This window comes from Apaloderma vittatum, unplaced genomic scaffold (assembly GCF_000703405.1).
Source record: "Apaloderma vittatum isolate BGI_N311 unplaced genomic scaffold, ASM70340v1 scaffold802, whole genome shotgun sequence".
Taxonomy (NCBI): Eukaryota; Metazoa; Chordata; class Aves; order Trogoniformes; family Trogonidae; genus Apaloderma; species Apaloderma vittatum.
In genome coordinates this window covers 19392-46162 of record NW_009702900.1, presented here as the reverse complement: position 1 = coordinate 46162, position 26771 = coordinate 19392, and the positions used below count along the sequence as shown (strand labels likewise).

General features: G+C 41.1%; 1 protein-coding gene across 2 annotated transcripts in view; it reads left to right on the top strand.

The window, feature by feature from the left end:
* The window catches only part of NOX4 (NADPH oxidase 4), a 111837-nt gene that overhangs the window by 83635 nt on the left and 1431 nt on the right, over positions 1-26771 (top strand). The window contains exons 13-16 of one of the 2 annotated variants that reach the window (XM_009864390.1): positions 15007-15126; positions 19778-19886; positions 20402-20470; positions 22453-22553. In XM_009864390.1, the coding sequence (XP_009862692.1) occupies positions 15007-15126; positions 19778-19886; positions 20402-20470; positions 22453-22553 (399 nt within the window). The remainder of the gene's footprint in view (positions 1-15006; positions 15127-19777; positions 19887-20401; positions 20471-22452; positions 22554-26771) is intronic. The other variant, XM_009864391.1, reaches the window with a different exon arrangement.

Below are 26771 nucleotides of genomic sequence, written 5' to 3'. Positions count from 1 at the left end.
CTTTTTACAAGAGTATCCACTGATAGGACAAGGGGAAATGGGTTTAAATTGAAGGAGAATAGATTTAGATTAGATTTGAGGAAGAAATTCTTCAGTACGAGGGTTGCAAGACTTTGGAATAAGTTGCCCAGAGAGGTTGTGGCTGCCCCCTCCCTGGAGGTGTTCAAGGCCAAGTTCGACAGAGCCTTGAGTAGCCAGATCTAGTTGAGAGGTGTCCCTGCCCATGACAGGGAGGTTGGATTAGATGATCTCTAAGGTCCCTTCCAGCCTAGGCCATTCTATGATTCTATGATACAACCTATACAGTTCTCAGGGCAATTGCACTCTACATCCTCTCTAGTTTCAAAAAGTCCTCTAAAGATTCTAAATAAAGCCAAATGCCTGAGCGCTTCTGAGGACCGGGGACTTGTTTTCCTCTGCATGGTGAATTGTGATGTTACTTAAAGATATTATATCCTTGTATTTCCCTTCACTCTATACCATGTCTTTAAGCCTTACAGTAGTTTTTTTCGATACACTACTAGTAGTGATTTCTGATATTGGAATGTGTAAGGTATAATTGCTTCCTCTTTCAGACAAATCACCGTAAAGGATTGAATTTATTATATTGATTTCCTTCTGCTAAACCAATCTGAAAGCCTTAAAATAGATTAAATTGTCCTTTATAACATGGACAGCCAAACCTTCCTAAACAATATTTGAAATGTGGGCATTTATTCCCAGTGTTTTCTCCAAAACAAAGGTATTTTCATCCTTTCTCAAAAGACTTTGAAAGCCATTTGTAGTTTATGTTTTTGTGCCCTGTTTTTTATATTGTGAGGGAAAACAGAGCAATAGAAGTGGTCGGTTAATATTTTTCCATCACATGGTACTGTTATTACTAGAGCAAGTCCAAAGAAATGGTGGCAGAACTGGATTTTCTTGTACTTCAATAAACCCCAAATGTATTTTCAACTTGGATGAGGCAAATCATATGGGTGTAATGTTATCTTTTGAAGGGAGTCCTCCACCTCATGGTCTGGGGCTTTGGGCACTGTGAAGATGAAACTCTGTGATCGTTATAATATCCTGCTACTGCAGTTTTCAAGGGAAGCAGTTCTAGGATTCCAGCTAATCCCTCCATCAGTAAGAGATTGAAGTGCGTTGGAGAAATCCCACTCTGCTCAAAGCTAGGAAACAAGCACGTTATTTAAGTTAGTATAACATAAAATCAGGCAGCATTGTGAACCAAACTCAGGCTTTCCATAATTTTTTAGTATAAGCTGCAAGAAAGACTAGGAAGTACCAAAATGCAACAGTTAGGATGATACAGTTGGCAATTCAGTGACTGTGCCAGTGTTTCTGAATGGGAAGGGCAGGAGCTGCTGTCCTGGAGGATCACAGCTGATCTGAATAGTGTAGAAGTCATTGGTTACATATTTCAGTTATGTCCAAGTCAAATGCTGTGCTGCTTTCCATCCAAATAGAGAAAACTTTCTGTGAAGGGCAATCATTACATGCCAGCCTCTGTCAGCCCTGGTTTGTTTCAAGGAGACAACATGAAGTTTTGCTTCAGCTCACATATGTCAAATTTGCTGGTGAACTGAAGAAAAAGAAGAAACTGAGCTTGGTTTCTGAATGTCTTGAAAGGGAGCAGTGATGCTGAATGTTGTGTGGTCTGAGCAGGAGGAGCAGGGAGGGAAAGGGAGAAGGAAGGAAGACAAGGCAGATGTAGCTTTCTGTTCTGTACGCTGCTCACACGTTACGTGGAGATACGTTAATTTAAAAGAGCAGGTTTACCTTGTGGGATCAGCAGAGTAAAATATTATGAGCTTGTTTTTTTGCATAAGGCTCTGATGGTAATGAGAGCCTCTGGGCACTGCTGTTCTGTGGCAGGATGGTACAGATGGGCAACTTGAGCTCCTTCTAGTGTTGAGCAGGCAGGTTTAAGGATTGTCTTGCTGATTTATTTGCAGATTGCTGTGTCCCCAGGAGAAAACAGGCTATGAGTTTGGGAGTCTCCAAGGCTTCTGTCACTCATGGTGCCACTAGCATGTGCTTGAGCATCTAATTCCAAGTTCTAAGTGCAGCAGAAGGGACTGTCCCCTGGGGCTCAGCCCCTGCTTCCCTCTTTCAGAGTCAGCACAAGCAGCGCTTCTGAGATGGGGAATTTCTCTAGCTTTCACTGCTCCATCTGTGGCAGTGCTTTGCTGTTTGAATGCATTTTTGTGTATGTGTATCTATATGCATTTTGCCTTCATGTTATTAGATGGCAGTAACCAGCTGTGCAGTAGCTGATAGTTATCTTTTCTTGTAGTTCAAATTTGCACTACAGTTAAGGAATCCACTTCAAGGGATTGGTGCAAACAGTGGTTATCAAGATTTGAGCTGGCTCTCTTAGGTCATTTGATAGCAAAATAGAGTAGGTTGGCTGCAAGCAGCTCTAAACAGCATCACTGGAGCTTAAGAAATCCATTTATCTCTGCATTGGCTCTGCCAGCTGTACATGGTCAGATGAACCCCCTTCACTGAATTAACTCTGTTGATAGTTATTTAGCCCTGCACTCAGATTCTGGCACCAGTGAATAGCATCTGCACCGTGTGGAAATGTTTTGGCAATTAAGAGACAATTAAATTTGGCTCGTTCCCCTGTTCTATCCTTCTTATGATGTCCAAGGAGAAGACTCATGACTGAAATATTTAGCATCTATTAAAAAACAAAAGGGTGTCTTGATTTTGCTGAGTCTGGGCTCTGTTTTTCTCTTCACTGAAGGTCCCTTGGAGAATGAAAGTTCAGGGGACATTGCACCATAAAATTTGTCCACAGAAACAAATATATCAAAAGTGCTTTTAAATCATGTATGTTTTTATTATCATTGGGTCACCGGTGGTAAAAAACAACTGTGCACTCGAGTATTTGAACACTGTCATGTAAGGTTAACCAAACTAGTGAAATAGAATTAACAAGCAAATAACAGGTCTGGTGCCATGATCCACAGCCATCTTTACCCTTTCTTCTTTGTCTTAGCAAGTCTCCTCTAATGAGAGGTGAAGCTATCATTTACCCTTTTTAAACTGTGTATCAGTCAAGTCTGCAGATAAAAGCCATCAACTGGACAGCTGGAAACCGTAGAGCAGTGAAGCTCTGGAAACACTTCTTTGTTGTCCTTTCTTTTTGTGTGCTAATTAAGAACTGTGATCCATATATTGATGGGGTTTATGACTGCCATTACAGATGTTTGTATGAGCCTCAAATTTTTAAAGAACTCATTATTGCAATGTTCTTCTCTGCTTGAGAAATATAACTATTCCTGTTTAATAGATGATGTCTAATAGGTGCTGTCACATAATGTCAAACTGACTTGCCCAAGTTCTCCTAAGGAAGATATGGCAGAGAGTGGGTTGGATCCCACCACCGCACCCAAGCTGCTCCATTCACCTTTTTCTTTATAAAGTTCATACCCCAAGGGGAAAAGTTCCTTTTGATTAGGGACCTTTGGGCACTTCCACAATAGATGTAGCTGTAATAACATTAGAAACATGTTGTGGTGCTTTAGCAAATAAATAGTTGATGAATACAGCCATTAGGAGGAACATAAATGCAGTTTTCTCAAACTCAGAAAGGAACAACCAGAAAGTATTTGCCTGTCAGTCCAATTTTTACTTTATAATTTGTTTAAATTATAATTGTTAAGGGAGCCCTGAAACAGAAAAAAAAAGTAAATGGTACGTGGAACACCTAAACCACTGATCACAGCTGATGGATACAGAGTGAGCTCTTCAAAGAAATGACGTTTGATAGGTACACATGGAACCTAGAGCACTGAGATTTTATCCATGATGTACTGCCCATGCCCTGGTATATTTACTTGTGTAGAGGTCTTCTGCTTGGTAATACATCTTTCAGTCCTGCAGAGCTAAATCCTGATACCATGAAATTCAGTAGCATTTTTGCTCATTTGTTTTGTTGTGGAATCAGGTGGGTTGGGTTTTGAGTTTTTTTTTTGTGTTTTTGTTTGTTTGTTTGTTTGTTTGTTTGTTGGTTTGGTTTTTTGTTTGTTTTTTTCCCCCTATATAGAATTTATCAAAGTATTGTCTAAATAAGAATACAGCACAGTATGTTAAAAAAAAAAGAAAAAGTGGGTGCTGACAGGTGGCAAACAGAAGAAGTTCTTAAGCAGACAGATTTAAAAGGGATGAGGTATCAAATATGCATCAAATTCGTCTTGGGACTTGTTCTTTCCAATATATCAAATAAGGAATGACAAGGAGGGAAATGTAAACACCAAGTTAATTAAATCCTCAGATGGTATTGGACATGGGAGGATAGTATATTTCAGAGCAGATGGACTGGAATTTCTGAATGATCTGGCAAATTTCTGGAGGTGGGTGGAAGAAAAGGGAGATGAGTTGGAAGAGGCAGAAATGTCAGACATTTCACCAAGAGAGAGATCATCATGATCAAAGAAGAAGCAGTGACACAGGGTGGGGAGGATGTTAGGATCACAGTTTGCCCTTTATAACAGCCTTTTGTCTGCATGTATCAGAGTTTTAAACCTATTAAATTAAGCATTCCTGATCTTGTGGAGAGGAGATCTGAGAAAGTGTTACTACGTTGTTTCACCAAAAAGAAGAGCATAGCTGAGGATGTGAGTGACAATCTGGAGATGATAGTGGATCAGCACAAGGGAGATGGGATTTAAAAGCTGGACTTCTCTTCCTCTCTGACTAATCAAAAACTGGCATTCGAGGTCAGACGTGAGGCAGAGTCCTGTGATCTGCATTTCACAATGACTGCAAACATGATGGGGGTCAGCTTGACCAGTGTGGAGCTGCAGGACACATTTTAGGCAAGAAGTCTCACGAGTCAAGACTTGCTGTGTCTCTCAGGAAAGACAAGACCACTCACACCCAGTGGGTTTTCTCTGTCTGTAGCAACTTCAGGGGGCCTGGTCAAGAGGAACTGGTATTGGACCTACAGGAAAGCTCCTTTGGCTTACACCCTGATTCCATGCCTGAGGTATTCTGCTGTGATGTCCAGCCTCTGTTCTCTTATAGTCACCTTGCCCTACAGCTGTGTTTCACATCTAGGGGGTTGCAACCTTCAGGATATTTATGAAAAGTAAAGGTGGGAAGGGTTATGAGAGGAATTATGTGTTTAAACACTAATCCCCTCCATCTTTTGCTAAGTCACTTGCTCATCTGTTTTGTTCAGGGTCACCTCTCTGAGTTTCTTAGAACTTGTAGAAATGCTAAAAATAAGACTTTCTGTTATCATGGACACTCTTAAAGCACATAGAAAGGTGAGAACTTGAAGGAATTAAAAAATTCAAGGAATGAAAAATTCTTTATTTCTAATAACTCGAGAGGCCAGAGGGTCAGAGACATCTTTATATTTCTAGAAAGGTAGTAATAATGACACTACCACCTATGAATAATGATGCCATAATATAGAGCCTTAGCAGGACTGAAATTGGAACACTGCAGACAATAATGGGATGTTCACTCTAAAAAATAGAACTTGAAATAAGAAGTTGGAGCATATTCAGAGAAAAACAATGAAGAGGTCAAGATGGTCAGGGTTGCACTGAGCTCATCTATGATGTAATGCAGTAAGTTCTCTGGTAGTTTGCTAAGCTTCTGCCTGTGAGTCTATGTACAGGCTCATCAATCGGCTTATGTTGATTTCAGAAATTCCTTCTTCAGCTTGGGTGATCTCATCCATCTGCCATTTTACTGTAAGCATGTATGGTTGACTCTAGCATTCGGCAGGTATTCTTGCTTTTCAGTTTGGACTTTTCAGTTTTCTATATCCCTTTCCAGATAAGAGACTGTCTGCCTAAGGAAGTTAGCCTGTCTGACCATCACTGAACATCTGGAAGCCATCTGAAGTTGCCTTATTATTGTCTTGCAGACCTCACTCCTCAACTGTCAGAGCAGTATTTAGAGAATTCCTTTCTAGGCTTCCTGGCAGCTAAATTCAAGCAAAGATGTTTTACAGACTCCCAAACCAGTTATTACTTGCTTCATGAAGCTGCCTTGAGGGAAACCTACTCCTATAGGCGTGTTCACTGGCCTGTATAGGATGTGAGGCTCATGGAGAGCATCTTCCCTTAAAGCAAGTGTTCCAGAGAAAAGATGGGCTTGTAACTGGACTAAGTCACTTTGCTTACCCAATGTATACCCTTAGACAGGAACAGGTCAGCATTGAGACATGGTAATTTTTTCTTGGGGCTTTATTACATTTTAAGTAGCATATCTGTGCTTAAGTTATCTAGATATTGAGGATCCTGCTTTATTGTGGATTTACTGCTTCATTCCAACTGCAGAATTGGTTGTGAGATTTGTCCTCCTTCATTTTTTCTTCCTACTCTCTTCATTTTGAATTCTTCACCTCCACTTAATCTAGTTCAAAGAGCCCTGAGTGAGTTGCCTTTGGAGGTGAGCGTGATGTGCCTGGCCTTGTCTTCAGCAACTCTAATCTACCTGATCTACTGCCAGCTATGTCTTCAGCACTCTAATCAGCTACTTCCCCCCTTTTGTTTCTGAAGATACCTAGCTGGGATTTTAATTTATGCACTTGCCATCCTTGGGATTTGTCAGGAGGTGCCACCTTTTCTTTCTCCAGCCCCAAGATCTATTTGAGTTTGAGTGGGAAAGCCTGCTAGCAGTCTGGATGTCTAATTAGAATGGTCTTCTTTTTCCCCCAGCCTACTCTATCAAAAAAAAGTGTTTTGATCTTTGATATAATGTGTCCCCTGTGTATATTTTTAAGTGCAAAGCAGCTGCCAGGGGAGGGGAGGACACGACTAAGTCTCATGTATGTACTAACTGTCGGGATTTTCTGAGTCTCATGTAGACTTTTTACCTAACTTGAAAATACCCAAACCCTGGGTGAGGGAACTGCATTAGACCTCCAGTGCTGTTAATATGCAAAAATTAGAACCGGCATCTGAAATCTGCAATCCAGTTGCAAGCCTGGAGAAAAGGAGGCTGAGACGAGACCTCACTCTATACCTGAAAGGAGGTTGTAGCAAGGTGGACATTGGTCTCTTCTCCTATGTAACAAAATATAGGACAAGAGGAAATGACCTCAGGTCGTGCTAGAGGAGGTTTAGATTGGATATTAGGAAACGTTTCTTCACAGAAAGGGTTATCAAGTGTTGGAACAGGCTGCCCAGGGAAGCAGTTGAGTCAGCATCCCAGGAGGAACTGAAAAGATGTGTGGAAGTGGTGCTTAGAGACCTGGCTTACTGATGGATTTGTCAGTGCTAGGTTAACAGTTAGACTTGATAATCTTAAAAGTCTTATCCAACCTAAACCATTCTACAATTCTCTGACCATCAGCATGCATTAATATGCTTCAGTTGCTTCAGGTATCCGCTAGTGCCCTGAGATACTGATGCTGCAGGTATTTCCACTGACATGGGGACATGGATTATCCTGTTTCACTGAGTATGATCTGCCAAGTGAGGAAGAGACTCTGTGTTAGTATCATCAGTGCCTGAGAGAAGGACCCATGCCATCTGGGGGATGACAGCTCTGAGATGGCCACCAAAGGGAAAAGTATAGGCAGGAGAAAGCTTCCTGTAAATATTGAAAGAGACCACATGTCAAATATGGAAATGGATTGCTCTCAAGCAGAAATTCTCTTTGCAGTGAGATGGGCAGATAATTACTGTGCCAGTGAATGAGTTGTGGAGAAACATGGCCTTTCAACCTAATTATGGTTGCTGATCTGCAGCATCTTATCACTTAATGATGTAACAAGTGTAACAACGTAAAAAATGAGCTGCAATCATTACAAATAATCTTTATTTTACTTATTAGCTGAGGCAAAATTGGTAGGAGACAAGTTTACAGAGAGGTGAGGCACTTCACAAAATAGATGCTGTAATTGGTAAGGAAGTAAGTGGAAAATTGGATTTCTTATTATAATAAATTAAAGCGTGGTGATCTTGAATCACAAGAATACATTCTGGAAACATTTGATAAAAATGACAGCAAAAAGGTTGCCATGGAGAAGAATTAATACAACATTAATTAAGAATATTGACCCAAGGATTTGGTACAAAAAGTACACGTACTTTCAGAGAGCAAAGTTGTCTGAATACATCATTATACTTGATTGTAGTTCTCATAGCAGTTTTACAGACATTTTTAGTGAAGTAAGTGAATGGTCTAAACTGTTGCTTCTCTCCTGTGATAGTCAGCAATGAGTAATAAGAAATATGTGTTCCTCATAGTTATTTTGGGCAATATGTAGACATTTTTATTCATTTCTGAAGAAAATGAGCTTGGTCTGAGAGATGGAGCCCTGCTTTCAAGGGTGTCTGTCAGTTGTACAAGTTATGAGGTTCTTTTCTTCTCTGCCATCCTTCTCACTTGTCTTTTACAAGTTCAGCTCCCCAAAGGTGGTCGCACAACTTTTACTGCTGTGGTGTTCCAGCCCAGTCCAGTGAGACCTTCTTCTCCTTGAAGCTCATAGAAAACCATGGATCTCAGTTCAGGGTTTACAGAGGGAGTTTTATCCATGAAAATGCAGGTGCCTGCTCTGCTTTTCCACTTTCTTACCCTTGTCACATTCTATAGGGCCTTGAATATCTACGTTGTTATAATTGCATGTTTCACTAATTGATGAAGGAAGCAACTTCTGTAGAAGAGAGAAGCAGCTTCTAAAATATTGTAAGAACAAGTTTGAAATTGAAAAGAAAAATTTGAATAATCAATCAGCAATTAAACTCAAGCTGTAAAAACAAAGGAGATAATACCTAATGAAATATGAATTAGAATCATAATGCTTTACAATCTTGTGCAAAATAATATATGAAGTTAATTGGACCCACTGGATTCTGCAAGCTTACTTGGCTAAGAGGCTGTTTTCTTTAATGAAAGGATCATCCTTACAATGTCAGGAGAACACATGGGAATCTCTGATCTCACATGCCAGATGTCACATTTTGTTACGCTTTTAAACCTTGAAAGCCATTGCAGTTTTGGAAATACATACAAAGGATGATGTGCTTTGTTCCGTGGTGGTTCTTCATCTGTAAAAGGCTGTTGGTACTGAAATGCTGTCAATAATCACAAGCCCCCTGGAAAAATAGCATCAGAGTGTACCCTTATTAACTGAGGTTTATATAATGACATGAAATGACATGAAATGACTTCCTAGGATGGATGCTTCATCCCTGGAAGTATTCAAGGCCAGGCTAAAGCAGTGAGCAACCTGATGTAGTGTGAGATGTCCCTGCCATGGTAGGAGGGTTGGAACTAGATGATCTTGGAGGTCCCTTCCAAGTCATTCTGTGATTCTGTGAGCCTGTGTTGACTTCAAAAGGTGAAGCGGATGTCTTTATTTTTGCTGCAGAAAATATTAGAACAGCTTTGATAGTAGTAAATGCAGTTTCTTTGAAAGATTAAATCATGTCATTTGTTGGAGCTAAGTTTTTACTGAAAACTGTGAGTTGAGCCTTGGACTCCAAAGTGGTCTGGAACACTTCTGTTGTCAGTTTTGCTTTCTGCAAGCCTGAAATATGAAAGATTGCCTCTGATTTAAGTTAGAATTCAGTGGTTTCAAGTAATTATTCACTTACCTGCATTATCCTAGTGCTCTGGAGAAGCAGTCATGCATCATGCATCATGCATCCTGATACACAGTCAAAGAGCAGAGAGGTTATTCTGGCAAAGTCAACTAAAAGTAAGAGGAGATAACAGATAGGTGCAGTCAGACAGCAAAATTCAGGGGAACAGTGAGACAGTACTGGGCCAGAATATGACTGAGCTGTGGTGAGCACCTTGTCCGCAGCCCAACTGCTGTCACCTTTTGATTTATTGTTTTTTTAGATATTAGAGGAAAGAGGAGTCTTATGAAGGAATTTGAAGGGAAATAATGAAATAGCTCTGCAGATGTTCACAGAGATTTCCTCCCAGGCATGAAGGGCAGTGTGGGAGGAACATGAAGGCACTTGTTTGAATATTTATCACGTGGGGGTGGAGGCTGGTATTGTGGGTTATCAGAAGGGGGTGGTAGCATCCCTCTGGTGCATAAGAGTTACAGCAGCAGCAAAGCGTAAGGAGGCTGTGTCAGCCATCGGACAGTTGGCTCCTTGGAGTTCTCAGGCTGCATCCATCATGACAGTACTGAGCTGTGTTTTGGTAGGACAAGTTAAAGAGAAGAACGAGTGTGGCAGAAAGGTGATTTAGTTCATTTTGTAGTGTTTTTGGAGAAATTTATCCAAAACCTTTGGAAGTAAGGGACATGAGCTTTTCATAGGGAATCATCGAAGGGATTCAGACATCTAAATGTCTGTGTGTGAAGTAGATATTTAAGCTCCATTTTATCTTAGTGGATATCTAGATCTGTTTCAGGTGCCTCAGGCTGGGTGTCTAGTGCCACTTCAGTCCTGCTTGGCCTTCAGCTGCTGTTCCAGAGGGACACTGGTCTCTAAGGTCCTGTTGAATTGACTCAGCACAGTCAATAGACAGAAAGGAATTACTCACATCCGGAATCTCTCTCTAGGCTCCACTAACGCTGTTGTCTGCGTCGATGTTGACTCTGTCAGGGATTTACTCAGTATGCTCACACAAAAATGCCTACACTCAGGTCCTAGTAACAAACTGAATACTGTTCCAAGGATGTAAAATCTCATACTGCTGGATGAAATCCTTACTCTGCTGACATTGGTAAGAGTTTCACCACAAACTTCAGTCAGATTAAGACTTCACTTTCTCTGCTATATTTTGTATCCAAGCATTTTATTCAGCTTACTAAGGCTGATACTTCTTTAATTAAAATTTCCTACAAGCTCTTGGATTAACTTCTGTCTAAGAAGATATCCAAGATAATGTCTCACAGTAGCTCCAAAGACCCTGGAAAAAATGTAATATCAGCATTTACAGTTGGTTAGTGAAGTTCAACATAAGCATTAACATTTCCTAAGGGCACCTACACCCTGAGGTAAAGCACAGCACTGAGGTCCAAGTCCTTCAGAGGTGTGAGCGGGTGACTCCATGCATCACTGTGTAGTTCCTTATGGAAAATAATAACTTGAGTCTCAGAAGCAGTACAGCTGACTGTGTCCCTGAGACAGTGCCCCTCGGTTTAGGGACAGCCCCATGTCAGTGCAATTGCATTGCCCTGTGCTGAAACAAGCTGTGCTGATGCTTGCTGGGATATTTCTATACTTATGTACTGTAGAATGTAAGTTGGTATTTTCTGTGAAATATTCTGTTTTAAGGAGATTTCTTTCTGTTTTTGAGCTAAGAAATTGTGCCAGAATAACTGAGAGCACTCCTAAGACTGGAAATGAATACATGTGAAGAGAACAACTCATTATTTGAATAAGTTTGCCCGAAGGGAAAATTTCTAAACTTTTAGTAAAATTCCCTTCTCTTCCTTCATGTTAATTAAATTTAAGCTGGAGGGACTGGAGGCAATAACATGATAGTGTGATATATCTGGGGCACAACTCAAGAAACAAAAAATGATCTTGCCCCCCCTTGGCTTGTCTGTCTTTTTATTGACTGCTGTGAGATTTCATTTGCAGTAGTGAACTGCTTTTATGCAAAACTTTTCAGTATTACCAAATGAAAGGAGGAACATGTTGACAGGAAGCAAAAGTTGCATAATCTCTGCAAAAGTCCATGACTGAATCACTGCTCTGTTCATCACTGTGCTGTTTGATACAGCATCAAGAGGTTTCTTTCTTCCACTGACTTGAATTAAAGAAGGCATCAAGGCATCAGAGCCACGTTTCCTTTAGTTATATATTAGTCCTGTGATAAAGTGCGATTTTCATGACATCCAACAAAATCTTCTAGGGCAATCATGTTATCCTTGGAATCGATCTTTTCAGGCAGTCCTGCAGAGTGGGTTAACACAGTAGCAATATTTCTCCAACTTTTTCCCCATTTCTCTTTCTCACACTTGGAAATGGTGACTTCTGGCTGTTCTGTGCTGGACCACATGCAGGCACAGCAGGAGACTCCTGGCTTCTCTGACTGCATTTGCTGTCCAGACAACTGCTCCTCGCTCCCTCCGCGGAAGACACAGTGGCAAATATTTTATAGGCCAGATGGGGCTAATGGGCCACAAACTGGAGCAATCTGACCAAAATACATATTTAATTGAAGGTTATTTCTTGAATTTCTGGTGTGGAATTATGGACCATGCTTGACTAGCTTGGAGTGGCCACATCTAGTTTTACATGTTTCAGTTCCTAATCATGTCAGTGGCATTCAGTGACACTCAGACCTTATAGGAATCATCCCTTATGAGATCAGTCACACATACATAATTCATCTACTCCTCATCTACTCCTCAGCTACTCCTCCGGCTTATGTGCAGTTCTACTAAGTGACATCCCTGCAGTGTATGACTATTGTCACATGCGCGGTGGTAATTTCTGGAAGAATCTCCTTTGCTAGCTTGCTTTTGTTTTGTTTGCTTGTGGTTTTCCCCCAAAATGTTGGCTTTAAGTCTGTGTATCCAAATGGAAGTTGGTACTGCTCGTGAAAAATGCAAGGAATTTCCCTCAGGCCTGTGCTTATGCCCTTCATGCCTTTAGGGGCAATTCTCCAGATTTCACCAGCTAGACAGGACCTGGTTAGGGTAACATATGTATAAAAAGTATGCCAGGACTGACAGTGGACTTCAGTTGCTGGACTTTATTAACCAGTAATTTTTGTTTTTCTTTTTGCCCTACACTGATACTCTGAAATTAGATCTCCATTGAGGTATCCATCTGAGACCATAACATTTGCAGACTTCCTTCAAAATGTGCTCTGGACCAGATTCATTTCAGAGTTATGACTTGCTTCTCTATTTTTTCCCTGTTGCTTATTTAAATAAGAGACACTTCTTTACCACCTCAGTCAAATGACAGTGCAATGTTTAGAAAATCTCTTAAAGCAGCTGCTGCTGCGTTCTGCACTGACGGTGGTATCATTTCATTAGGGGAAAATAAACCCTTGTTAAGCAAATGGGTTATAAAGTGTTATGTGGCAGGAAACGTTTAATGAGAAGATACTTAAAGTTCTGATTATATTGTATACACATGTCTGGTTAAGTTTTTCTTGGACTCATGGAGAAGAATTTATCTGTCCTAAGTAAGTAGTAAATTTGTTTTTCTACTATTCTCATCATACTGGAACTAACAAGAAAATAGTGTTGAAAAGCTTTGAGATTATCCAAAAGAACGTTTGTTGAATACTGTAGTGACTTGAAGTTACAAAGACAGAAATAAAAATAAACATATTTAGGTTGCAGATTGCTTAGTTATGTGTATCAGTGATGAATCTTGGTTACCTAAAAACATCTACTGCCAGCACTTTCAGCACCTTCTGATGATGGCTGTGCCTGGCCCAGTATCTTTTCCCTTTCTCTCCTGGTAGGACACCAAGATCCCAGAAAGGAGTTCATAAGACAGGGCATAGTTAAGGTTCAGCCTGTTGGCCTCCAGATCTATCAGAAAGTAGGTACTTACGTGCGTTTAGATAAAACACTGTAGAAGAAGGAGCCTGACGCATGAGACATCAAGATGTCAGCAATAGCAGAGGTCTGGAAGAAATTTCCTAGAAAGGACCATGTTCGCCAAAGACACCCAGACAAGATGTTGTCTTGACTGGTAAGATGCCAAGGGTCAGACCACAAAACTAAAAGAAATGCGAGCAGACTGAAATCTTAAGTTATGGCTAAGATCCAACCCTCAAAAGGCAAGAATTAGATGAGGGTTGGAAGACTTTGTCTGGAAAAAGAGACGACTCCTCTATCTTTAATTCTGTGGCTGATGTTGTGAAGGAGGAGCTTATGCCCTTTCCTTAGACGCAGGGTATTGTGTAATAGTACCAGTATGTGTGTGTACAAAACTTAATCTGTGTTGGAGCTTTTTTGTGGACTAAGTCCAAAGGTTGATCTCAGTCTAGCTGTGAGCAATGAGCTGCTGATTGCAGGGCTGGTCCCACCACACTTTGCTGTACTTACCGGTCACCTAAAATGTGGTGATCCAGTGAGCCACTCATACATGGGATGGACTTTGACCTAATATACCATTCAGGTTCTCTTTATAATAGTTAAATGCTAAGCTAGAATGGAAATATATGATCAGTATTCCATAAGTAGGATAGGGCATATGTAAATCTTACCAGATATCTTACAACCCATAGATTTTGAACTATCTATGGTTGACCTTGGTCAGACTTCCAACAGTGAGGAAAGATTTGGAGGTCAAACTTTTGAAGATGCCTAAAAGCCCATGTTTAAATTACAGTCAACTGACTTTCCAGCAGTATCTAAAATATTCAAAATGAGTTGGAAATGGGACACAGTCTTCTAAACAATCTTTAGAAAAGTGGACAACACTGTTATAATAATGAGAGGCATGAGTCAAAGGGCTACAACTCAGCGATTTTTCTCCCTCTTCAGATAGCCTGTATGATTGAGATAGGTCATGTTCCCAAGGATCTGGACATGAAGTGAACGAGTAGACATCTTAATTTGTTGCTCTTGCACATTGCAGGATGGATATGTGTCCCCTTTTACTTATTCCCTGGGGGCCCTTGTAAAGTATTTTGAGAAGCCAGGAAAATTTGATTTTTTTTTAGCCCTTTGTCCATCTCAGCTCTTCCTGATGTTCACAAGATGAAGCTCTTAGGCAAGCCTAGCTAAACTTGTTTTTTTCCTCTATATGACCTGACAAGTTGTTACTGTTTCCAGCACAGCACTTTCTTTGCCCTCTAATACCAGACACAAAGAGCAGTCATGGTTTAGTCACCTTCACTTATTTGACTAAAAACCAGCTTGCTTAATCATGGAATGTGCCAACGGGCATAGATGATCTTGATATCACCTGTGCATTGGTTTCTCTCCACATAAAGCTTCCCAGGAAAAAGACCCATTCTGCATCCCAAGATTAACAAAAAATTGAAACTAAATCTCTGGAGGGCTTTAATTCCAGCTCGCTTTTCTTTTCCTCATTCTGATTTTAGCAGCTTTCTCAAAAAATGTTCCTTTTGCTTTTTCTACAGACTGTATGTGGATGGACCTTTTGGAAGTCCCTTTGAGGAGTCCCTGAACTACGAGGTCAGCCTCTGCGTAGCTGGAGGTATTGGAGTTACACCATTTGCATCAGTACTCAACACACTGCTGTAAGTGAGCTTAGCCTTTTAAAAGCCATTTCCCCTCAGTTTACCACAGTAGTGCATGTCAGACAGACTTTCAGAGCATTTAAGAGGTAACATAAAGCAATGATTCCTTGGAGAGAGGTAGGGGACTGAGATGTCCCCTGAAGAGAATAAATATTTTCATACAGACTTTCTAACCCATTGAGTTAGGGCAGAGTTGTGCCAATAATGCACCTGAACTGGGACAGTGTCACTGGCTTTTATATCCTGTCCCCAGTGCAGCCTATGATTAATGTTGTTACAGCCTTCATCGAGATTTGTTCTTCTGGTCCCAACTTAGGTGAGACTGTGGGCTATGAAAGTGGATTTTTGAGAGTCAGGAGGTTGTGACAGTCTTTCTGCTGGAAATGCAGGGCCAGCTCTCCTGCTCTGGCTTCAGTAAATGTGTAAGCTTAAAGCTTTAAAGGAAAGGAATCAGCTTGGATTCACATAATATTTATATCCTGAACTCCAGTGGAAAAGATTAAATTTTAAGTATGACTTTTTTAAAATAAATTTAAAGCCTTTGACATTCTATCTTTCACCTCTTGTTTCTTTGTCATATTGACAACTTTGTTCCCATCAAATCTTATGCTGTGTAAAATAGTCTTGCATTTATTTATTTGTTTGTTTGTTTATTTATTTATTGCTAGAGTATTGGCTAAGGCACAGCCCCTGTGTCATAGGGACTGTATAAACAGACAGCCAAAGCAGCAAACCTTCCCTGAAGTCTGGAAAGACTAGTCAGCTTTTGGAGGCTGTTACAATGCACAGTTGAAGCATTTGTTCGAAGAAGAACATGCCAATGGCCAGCTCTAACTCCAAAGTGAAGTTAAAGCCTAGGATTTAGACACTGTGCACCTTCTGTCCTTGGCCTGGGCTGGACCTGACAGTGCTGAGTGCCTCTGAAAATTACCATCCCCACCTGTCTTATAATAGCAGAGCTCTCAGAATCACAGAATCACAGAATGTCAAGGGTTGGAAGGGACCTCAAAAGATCATCTAGTCCAACCCCCCTGCCAGAGCAGGATCACCCAGAGTAGGTCACACAGGAACGTGGCCAGGCAGGTTCTGAATGTCTCCAGAAAAGGAGACTCCACAACCTCTCTGGGCAGCCTCTTCCAGTGCTCTGTCCCCCTCACAGTGAAAAAGTTATTTATAATGTTTTTGTGGAACCTCCTATGTTCTAGCTTGCATCCATTGCCTCTCAAAGACCATCTTGGACTCCCTCATTTTCTTTTCCTTAGAGCGTGCATCAATACGCTCAAAATTGAAGTGTGGGACCCAGGTAGATAAGATGACCATTTTCCTTGTAATGGATCATAATTGACAGCATTTACCAAAAATGCTGCAGAACATAATGATAAGCCAGCAGCAACTAATGAGATGTTTCCCTCTACTAATGTCATATCACAGAATCATAGAACCATAGAATATTTTGGTTTGGAAGGGATCTTAAAGACCATCTAGTTCCAAAGCCCCTGCCATGGGCAAGGACACCTTCCACTAGATCCAGCCTGTCTTTGAACACTTTCAGGTAGGGGGCAACTCCTTTGGGCAGCCTGTTCCAGTGTCTCACCACCTTCATAGTGAAGAACTTCCGTACGTCTCATCTAAATCTACACTATTAGGTTTAGACTAGATCAGAAAGAAGTTCTTTAGTATAAGGATGATGAAACCCTGGCACAGGTTGCCCAGAGAGGTGGCGGAGGCTCCATCCCTGGAGACATTCAAGGTCAGGCTGGATGGGGCTCTGAGCAATCTGATCTAAAAATGTCCCTGCTCACTACAGGGGGGTTGGACTAGATAACCTTTAAAGGTCACTTCTAGCCCAACACATTATACGATTCTATGACTCTGTGATCCTGTGATTCTGTGATTCTGTTTCAGTTTACCTCTTGTCCTGTCACTACATGCCCTTGTAAAATGTCCCTCTCCAGCTTTCTTGTAGCTCCTTCTGCTTTAGGTATTGGAAACCTCTGGCTATCAGAGGCTGTAGGAACTTGCACAGACATTGCCATAGAAGGTTAGTGAAGTTGCAATGTCCATTTATCTGAATAAAGCCACACATTGGCCTCCAAGCAACCAATCCCATAATCTGCCTTTGTAGCCAGTCTTCCCCCTTGTGCACTGTACAACTGTGATTCTGGGAGAAAAGTAACAGTCTTAGCCTGCTTCCCTTCTCAGCGTTTAAACATCAAGAAAGCACTGGTGTAAGGGATGATCCGTCTATTGTCTTTGCCTTGGCTTAGAAGCAGAAATTGGCAGGTGGGAACATGCAAAGTGCTGTACAATGCCAGGGCTGCAGAGCAGTGGGGCCAGTCCTGTTGTGTCAAGGACACTCAGGTCAGAAGGAGATCAGAAACCTGACGATGCAGTCATTTGTTTCCTACTCAGTTGGGTTCCTCTTGTATGTACACATTTTAGTTCCTGCCCCTGCCCTTCCCTCCACTTAACTGTTGAGCCCTATGCCCTGCTTTGCAGAAAAAATATAACTTACATTAAGGAAAACTATCAGCTTTCGTGCAGAAGGGTTTGTAAATGATGCTTCTATTATGGGCAGTGGCAACAGAGAAGCACACAAGAACTGTTATGTATATATGGATTTGGTTGTAATGGGGGATTGCACCTTTATTGCATACTATATCCTGCTGGAGGCAGACCTAAGCATATGTGTCTGAGGTACTATTTTAAATCTATTCTTGACTTGCATTGTGAAGTCTTCCAGTCCAGCCTCTTTGTCCATCTGCAATGTTTCATCACTGAGAGTGGTGTTTTGTAACTGAACTGCAGCATTTCAATACACAATGCCATGTGTTTTTACCTTCTTTTATCCTTTTTTTTATGATGAAAGGCACTTATTTTCTTTGTTACTGCTGCTCAGTTATCTTGTCACATCTGACCAGACTGTAACCCTTCCTAAGGGCTTGTCTGAGTGTAGGCAGTCAGAAAAAGATGGAGGAAATCCTGTTCTGCAGGTCAACAGTTTTGCCATGATTTAACCCCAGTTGGCAACTAAGCACCACGCAGCCGCTTGCTCATTCCACTGCCTGCCCCAAGTGGGACTGGGAGGAAAATCAGAGGAAAAAAGAAATTAAAACTCATGGGTTGAGATAAGAACAATTTAATAAAAGAAACAGAATACAACAATAACAAGAATAATACTTGTAATGAGAAGGAAGATAACAAAGAGAGAGAGAGAAACCCCAAGAAAGACAAGTGGAGTTGCTCATCACCCACAGACCGATTCCCATCCAGTTCCTGAGCAGTGATCTGCCCCTCCCAGCCAATCCCCACCAGTTTATGTACTGGTCATGATGCTCTATGGTATGGAATATTCTTTTGATTAATTCAGATCAGCTATCCTGGCCGTACTCCCTTCCAGCTTTTTCTGGACCTGCTTGCTGGCAGAGCGTGGGAAACTGAAAAATCCTCGGCTGAGGCTGAGCACTACTGAGCAACAACTAAAACATCAGTGTGTTATCAACATTATTCTCATACTAAACCCAAAGTAAAGCATTGTACCAGATATTAGGAAGAAAATTAACTTTGTCCCAGCCAAAACCGAGACAAGTTTTTAAATACAAAAGATGAAATCAAGACTTGAAAGACACTGTACTCCCCTGCCTTAAAGACCTTTTTTATTTTTCTCTCCATGGGGTTTTTATATGAAAGGTGAGGTCTTAGCCTCTACATGCAGCTGGGAATGTCTCCGTCCTTGGTCCTCAGGCTTACAGTAGAGGTATGGGGAGGTGAGACAGGGGTTGGAGCCATCCCTTACATAGATTTATGTGAAAAGTGTTTTAGGAGGAGAAGGAGGAAACAATCTTTGCACTGACCATTTCAGTGATCAAAACAACAGAAAACAGCATTGGCCAGCTAGGAAGATATTTCCTGGATATTTTTTCTTTATTTAAATTCTTAAATCATCAGGACTTTTTTCACTTCTATTTTCTTACCCTGCTCATTCCAATCCTTCCTTTGTGCTACATTTCTGCTTTATTAGAATTAGAAATCTGACATGAGAGTCCTATTTTTCTCAGTGCAATGCCAGAAGCTGCCCAGGACTGCACTTTACCCACCCGGGTTTTCTGAGACCTGTAATACATCACACAGTTCCCTAATGCAATGGAGCTCTGATTTGATTTTGCCTTTGTGATTTTGCTACAGTATTAATTATAATCAGCCAGGGCCTTTCACATATAAAGGCTGAATTAAGCCCTGACGTTATTTCGTTTGTCAATATTTTCGTGCTATGGGTCACTTTATAAACCTAATAAAGAATTGACATAATACGCCTGAACTTAGAATGTCTGCTTTGCTTCGAAATAGCAGTTTGATAATGATACATGAATCCATATTCACTGCCCAAATTATCTGTATAGTTGACAACTTCCTAATATGGAAACAGTATCTGTGAAGGGAGTTAGCTCTGTGCTGGAGATGTGATATTCTCAGGATCATCCTAATAGGCTGTGTTGGTCATTTCGGTGTCTGATGTATTATAGTATGAAGAACAACTTAGCAGTTAGCTTCTAATGGAAATTCACATTTCCACTAATGAGTATGAAACATCTTAATTAGTGTTTCCTTTTGAAAGGATAATTTTTAAGTACTCAAATATTTTATTTTTAAGTGACGGCTGGATATGCTACAGGCTCAGAAGACTGTACTTCATTTGGGTGTGCAGGGACATTGAATCTTTCCGCTGGTTTGCTGATCTGCTCTGTATGTTGCATAACAAGGTAATGGATGTTGCTTGGAGGGATACTGACAACTTACTAAATGCAAGGTGTGTCACGCTATCCTGAAAGGCAGGCTTGCTCAAAACAAGCAAGCCCAGGCAGCATGTCTGCTTGGGCTACCTAAGCCAGACTTCATTTATTCTTGGAGGTGCACAAAACAGTTTATGTCACCAGTATTTCATTGCACAGTGTTGTGTGTACCAGTAGTCCGGACAGTTATCTGTGAAACGTATGAGGTAGAAGAAGAACATGTAAGTTGGGGGGCCTAAGTGGGAGGGAAGTTTTACAATTTCAAGTGAATTTTAAGAGCCGTGTAGCTTCTTATGATAATATTTTGCACACATCATGGTGTGCAACATTCAGGAGTTCACAAAGGGTTGCAAGCATGTCTTCATTAAAAGGTTACTTGACTGATGCTGAAACCAATGCCCCTCAGCATAATAGACACAAGTGACTTTATACTTACTTTAAGAGAAGAGATATTATTTCACTAGCTGTTTTTATCATCCTCCCAGCTTTGGCAGGAGAATCGACCAGACTATATAAATATCCAGCTGTACCTCAGTCAAACAGATGGAATACAGGTATGTGGCTAAATGCTGTTTGTAAACCGAACTAGACCTTGGGGTAGTAGATAATGCAAACTGTCAGTCAAAGGCAAAAGGGAATTACTGCAGATGGTAAAAGAACAGGAAATAAGGCCATAAACTCAAGTGACTGTTTCATTACTAGGGCAAGAGAGCAAGTCCATCCCCAGAGCATTAAGAGAACCTAGTCTAGTAGCCTTGATTAGATGTAGGCAGAAATACATATCTTGCTTTTCTAGGAAAGAGGTCCTTCCAGGCCAGGCCACGGACCAGACAGTTGGCTGTGTTTGATGGGAAGACTGCATCATTTCTGGGCTAAGAACCAAAACAGAATAGTTCTAGGACCTTGCAAGTTCAAATCTTCTTTTGAAATAAATATTTTGAGAGAGACTATTTTTAAAAGCTTTGGATTTTTTTGCGTCAGATATAGACAAAAGTTAAAAATTTGTTGATGTGTGAGACTGGAAATTATACCCAGGTGCCAACTGTCATGTATTACCAACCTCAAAGCTGGGCTAATTCCCCAGCTCTTGGCATTTACCATAGCTGTTTACGCTTACGATCTTCATTTTACATGATTTAGCACATGAGCCTAGGCCTGATTCTTTACCCTGCTGCATCTGGAAGCTTTCCATTGACTGCAGCAAGCCCAGAACCAAGCTTGACAATTATTACAAAACATGAAATGCAGTGAGAAACCATGCAAAAAGGATTCTGATCTGCCTGGTACCAGGTGGAGATAGCATAACATTCACAGCTCTGGTAGGAACGCTGTCCAATAGTCTAAATGATGTGATGGCTGCAGCAGTTATGAACAGCGTTCCACAAATTTGATGCCTGGGTGACATATGTCGATTGAAGTGGAGTGCTTGAAAATACCTAACTGATGAACCTGTGGCATAACTGTTAGGTTAAAATTAAAACCCAAACCAGAACTGCATTGCAGTGACACAATTACTAGTGTGCCAAGCAGCTACTGAGTTTATTTAAGCAAACTTTAAGTCTTTCTTCAAAGTCACTTTTCTTTTGTGCCTATTGAACAAAACTAGCATGAACCATAACGCTGCTCATGATTTCCGAAGGGGGAGTTAAACTCAACTCTCTGTTGCCCATACAGCTGATCTGGTCACTGATGTTAGTTCCAGGTGCTGACTGCTTCCAAAATTAGGGCGGTTTTGCTTCTTGCTCGCATTGCTCAGAAGTCACATCCTCGTGTGACAACATGGTACTAAACCCATCGTTCGGCAAATGCCTCTTGAATATAAAAGGCCAACAGAGTGGAGCCAAGACTCAGTGTTTGCATTGATGCGAGCAATGTCTCAGGTAGTGCAGCAGTGCTTAGGTAAGATGGAACTTCTCTCTGCCTTTCCATTGGGACAGAAAGACGAGGAAGGGTAATGCCCTGACGTGGAAGTGCGTTAGACCCTATCAAAATGCTGGTGAGTTAGCATTGCTGGAATGGGTCGGGTCCCATCCGGGGAGCAGTTCTGACTGCTTTCTGCTGTTTCAGCAATTCAAAACATCTGGCAAACTGCTCTCGGGGAGAAATGTAAGATTTCCCTTGTTACTTTTTTAGACCTAGTCATCTTAACAGTTACTAATACAAAGTTAAAAAGACTTCAGACAGAAATATGATTTTTACATCAACAATGTTTCTTCCATCTTAGCATTAAAAGCCAGTGAGGGAATGAATAATAGGAGTATAGTTATTGTTTTATGGCTTAAATAAATTGGTTAAAAAGTAATAGGGAGATTATTGAGCAGCTGCATGAGGAACAATGTACAACGAACACCAAGGAGAGCCATTGAAAAGGCAGTGAGCAAAGGTATTAGTGCATGAAGTGACTGCGATTTTAATCAAAACTGTGTGATACTTGCGCTCGGCAATATGGTAGGTCGGCCAATGTCAAAAATGGGAGCCCTGGGTCGTATGAGGCAATTTGCGAATCAGGCAGAATGGAATGTTTTGTTTCTTGCAGAAAATAATTGGTGAAAAATATCAAGCTTTAAACTCAAGGCTTTTGGTTGGACGACCCCGTTGGAAACTCCTTTTTGATGAAATAGCAAAGTGTAACAGGCGGTAAGTACCAGTCTGCTTGAAGGATGCTACAATTTGAAAGAGTGAGTTATTATCTGTTTCTGACTATGTTGATATGAAAATATTTTGGGGTTTTATCTTTGAGTGTAACATTTAAAATACTGATGTTGAAATTAGCTAATATTTTACAGTGAGAGATAGCCTGTACAAGCTGAAACATTTAAATTTTTTAATTTTTTTTTTTACACTCAGAACTCTTCATCTTTTCGTGCAGCTAGGAAGTTCAGTGGCCCGGAAGACAAAAGTGATAGAGATTTCCATCTCACTGCACAGAGATTGCATATGTTTTTGTCCGTGGCAGTATCTTGCTTGCAACATATGCTGGTTTTCTATATAAAGTTGCATTTCTTTTAAATTGTGGACATCTCCTATAATTTTCATGATTTATAGTGCTGGTTTACAAACAAAATGCACAAGGAAGAATCTGACAGTCCTGTATTGTTTTTTTTCAGGGGATGTCTTGTCTTTGGAAATTCCTGGTACTCTTTAAGACCTGACAATGCCTTTTTACTATGCTAGGCAAACATATGGTCGGAAAGAGAGTTGTAAAACAGAGAAGACATCACTTAGACTATGGAATGTCTTTAAGCAGATCCAGCTTTGTTGATTGAGTATTTTGTTTCCCCATTGGCAATTTTCTGCCTCAAAAGCTGATCTGATAGAATCTTTCCTAATCCACTTCTGGCAAAGTCAATGGAGTGGGAGCAAACGACTCTCAGTAGCTGTTGATATTAATCTGAGGGCACCAGGTTGAGAGGTGCTCTCGTGTTCACCCACAGAATTTTCCCCTCAAGAACTTTTTGTCCTCTGTTGCACTTGCAAAATGAACATCTGCCCATGACTTGATGACTCTTCTCTTCTGAGGCTGGATACAGCTAAGGGCCGCTGAGCCCTGACGCTTGGGAAATACTGCGTGCCTGTGTGTGTTACTGTTGGGACGTGTAAGCTGCTGACAGTGTGTGTCTTGGGTTCAGGTCCTAGAAAATGTTGTGGACATCTTCCCTTGCCAGGATGCCCCAAGGCTGTGACAGAGGGACATCCCTAGTAGGATTCTCACACTGTGGAAACAAGTATCACTTAGAGAAGGGTTTTGTGGTAGAGAACTATGGGAAAGAAAGGGAAATAGAGACATCAGAGAAGGAAATTGACTTTCTGGCTTGGAGTCCTCTGCATAGAGGACTGTTCAACTTTTATGCTCCCTTCTAATACCTTTTTTTGTTTAACTGTGTGAATACAGTTTTAGAATATGAAAATAATGAGGTTTCTGCCACTTCCTTGCAAGGCTGTGAGAGCACATAATGTGGGTGAAGCTATCAGTGGGAGTCATACTTGTTTTTTCTTTTGTGCTTTCCATCTCATTACTCCTGATTAGACTTCAAGTACTATTCCCTCTGCATTTTCACATCAGTTCTTTAAATTGGGCCACCATTTCCAAGCAAGGTGTCTTTTATTACCTAACTAATGTTCCAATTATTTTGATTATCCTGCAGCTTGCTAAGATGTAGGCTTCCTCACCCTTTGTTACCCCTTTATCAGGGTTTATAGATACAGATCTGTATTTGCACTATATGATCTTCAGAGGTCCCTTCCAACTCCCACCACTCTGTGATTCTGTGATTTATAGACGTAGTTACATGTAATATGACAGACAGTAGTTTCAACCTGTTACTCAGCTGTCTCACAGACACTTAGGTGTTGAAGGTGAATATTCTCCCTGTTTCCATGGATGAAATGGGAACTTCAGTTTTTCTCTGTAGTCCAATTTCCTGATCTTCTAAGTTTATTTCAGTTCTTATTTCTCTGTAACTTTCCACCTAAATGACCCTGCTGCAATATGGAGACAGAAAAATCCAAAAACCAAAACAGGGCAACCAAGTTATTTCCAACATCTGGTGCCAGTGTTCAGGCTTTCACGTGTATTTGCAATCATCCCCTTGGGCTTGCTTATGGGCAGCCAAGATATTTTCCACGTTTTATCTTGTGATTTTAGTAAAAGCTGTGCATAAATAAACACGCAGCTGGCAAAGCTCTCATCAGTTTAGCCATCTGGTTGGTTTGTGGTTTGTGAATTGTTGCTGTTGTTGCTGTTTGGGTCCCAAATAAGCAAAGAGCATTTAAAGTGTCTGAGCTTTGCCAGACCTTCAGAGCGTGACATGGGACAACCCAGCATCAGGTTCCCGATTCTTTTCTCCTGGAATAAGAGGAGCAGACGCTTGCCATCTACTGTTGATGTTTTATATGACACCCGCAGTCCAATGATGTGCATCAGGACAGTTTGTATAATAAATTACTGGGCTTGGTTTTTGTGCTCTCTTTTTTGGGATGTGGGAGCAGCCTTGCTCGTGTTCAGCTGTGTCCTGGATGAAAAGCTTACACCATGCCTCGGCTGCCACACTTTCTCAGTTTTGCTTGGGTCGATTGGATGCATTTTTCCAAATGGAGACTGACTTAGAAAAAGACATGAATATCTGTAGAAGAGAAAGGCACGGGGCACCATGATACTCTTCTCATGCACTCTGAAGGAGAAATCTCTCTCTAGGAATGAATGTGGCATTTAAAACTGGAACATTTAAAGTCCTGATTCTGTCCTCTCTAAGTAGTAAAGTATTTCACTTCTCCCTCACCTCCTGCTGTCCATAAATGGATGTAATAGTACATGCTGACCTACTCATCTCGTAGGAACACTGAGGAGTTGTTTGCTTAGCACTCTGAAAGAGCAAAATCCTCTATTAATGTTTATAATTCTTACAGAGAATGGCCTAATTGTAACCATGTTTATGATATTTACAAAGATTTTCAGACACAGCACTGCCTCGCTGCCTGTTTTGACCTGAGTCACAAAATAGGCCACTGACCCAAAGAAGTGGTATGCAATTAAAGCCCATCAGCTCGGGGTAGTAGCATGCTGCTCCGTGTAGTACCTGCTTGTGTCACAGCAACTGGACAGGAGCCAAGTGAGGTGGGGAAGAAGGTCCCGGGGGGCAGAAGTGGGGGACGACATGAGGTGTGAACTTTGGTAGGCAAGTGTTACGTGGAGGGGTGTCCAGAAGAGATGCTTATGGTGGGTATCCCGGGAAGGGAGTTGGAGAACCTCTGTCTCGTGGCGTGGGGCAGTGGCTCAGCTGGGTTTCAGGAGACCTCCTTGCCAAATGATTAGGCAATTCATTTAACCTTTCTGCGATTCTGTTTACTAGCCAAAAATTCTGTGTACCTTGGAAGGACATTGCTGGGATGGGAATACATTAGCAGTATGTGCTGCTCAGGCATGTCTGTGCTTGGGGAGCTATATATAGGTAGTAAAAGGAAGAGGAACAGACGAACTCTTTCGGGTTTATTTATCAGTTGTTTGTACTAATTAGACTAATGAAAAAACCCGCAGCAACATTAATTCTCTCAGTTAAATACACAGTAGAAGACAGATTCTTGCTGGCAGCTCATGCACCCTTTTCCTCCACTGTGCACAGATTAGACGGTGTTCAGAGTGTGCAAGTGCTGAGGAATCTGATTTGAGAGCAGCAAGCAATAGCACTGTCATTACTGCTACAAATCCAGCCACCAACACAACACTCCTTGCTGTTAAAAGGAGTACTTCCAGGACAGGAAGGTTTAATGGATATACATAGTATGAGAAAAGTACGAGTTACGACTGTTTGCTGTGAATTGATGTGAGAGATGATGTAATTGAAAGCGATTAAAATCAGCGTTGTAAAGTGCCTGCAAAAGGACACCATTGCAGTTACCTGCATAACTTTGTGATGCTTTTTGATACTTGAGTCCTCAGCTCTACCATGCCAGTTTTGCTGTGCATTGCTTCAGTGCGGAGGACCACGCTCTTTGAGCTGCTGCCTAACATTAGGCACATAAACGTGTCGGCATGCATCAAATATTTCTTCTTGTATGTGTTAAATACCCAACACACAGAGGCAGCTATAAACTGTCCATTTGATTATCTTGCCTGGACTAAAATATTTCATGTTCTGTACTCACTTGGATAAAATACTGAAGTGGTCTTGGAGGCAGGGGCTAGAACTCAAGTCTCCAGCCTCTAGGTGAGTGCAGTAGATCACAGTAGTTAGAGCCATGTTCCTTCTTGCATCTTCTCTCTCTCAGTAAAACTTTAAGACTGTACTATCTTTAAGACAATTTCATCAGGAAAATGAATAATTTTTTTTTCGTTATGTAGAAGAGACATCACAGCAT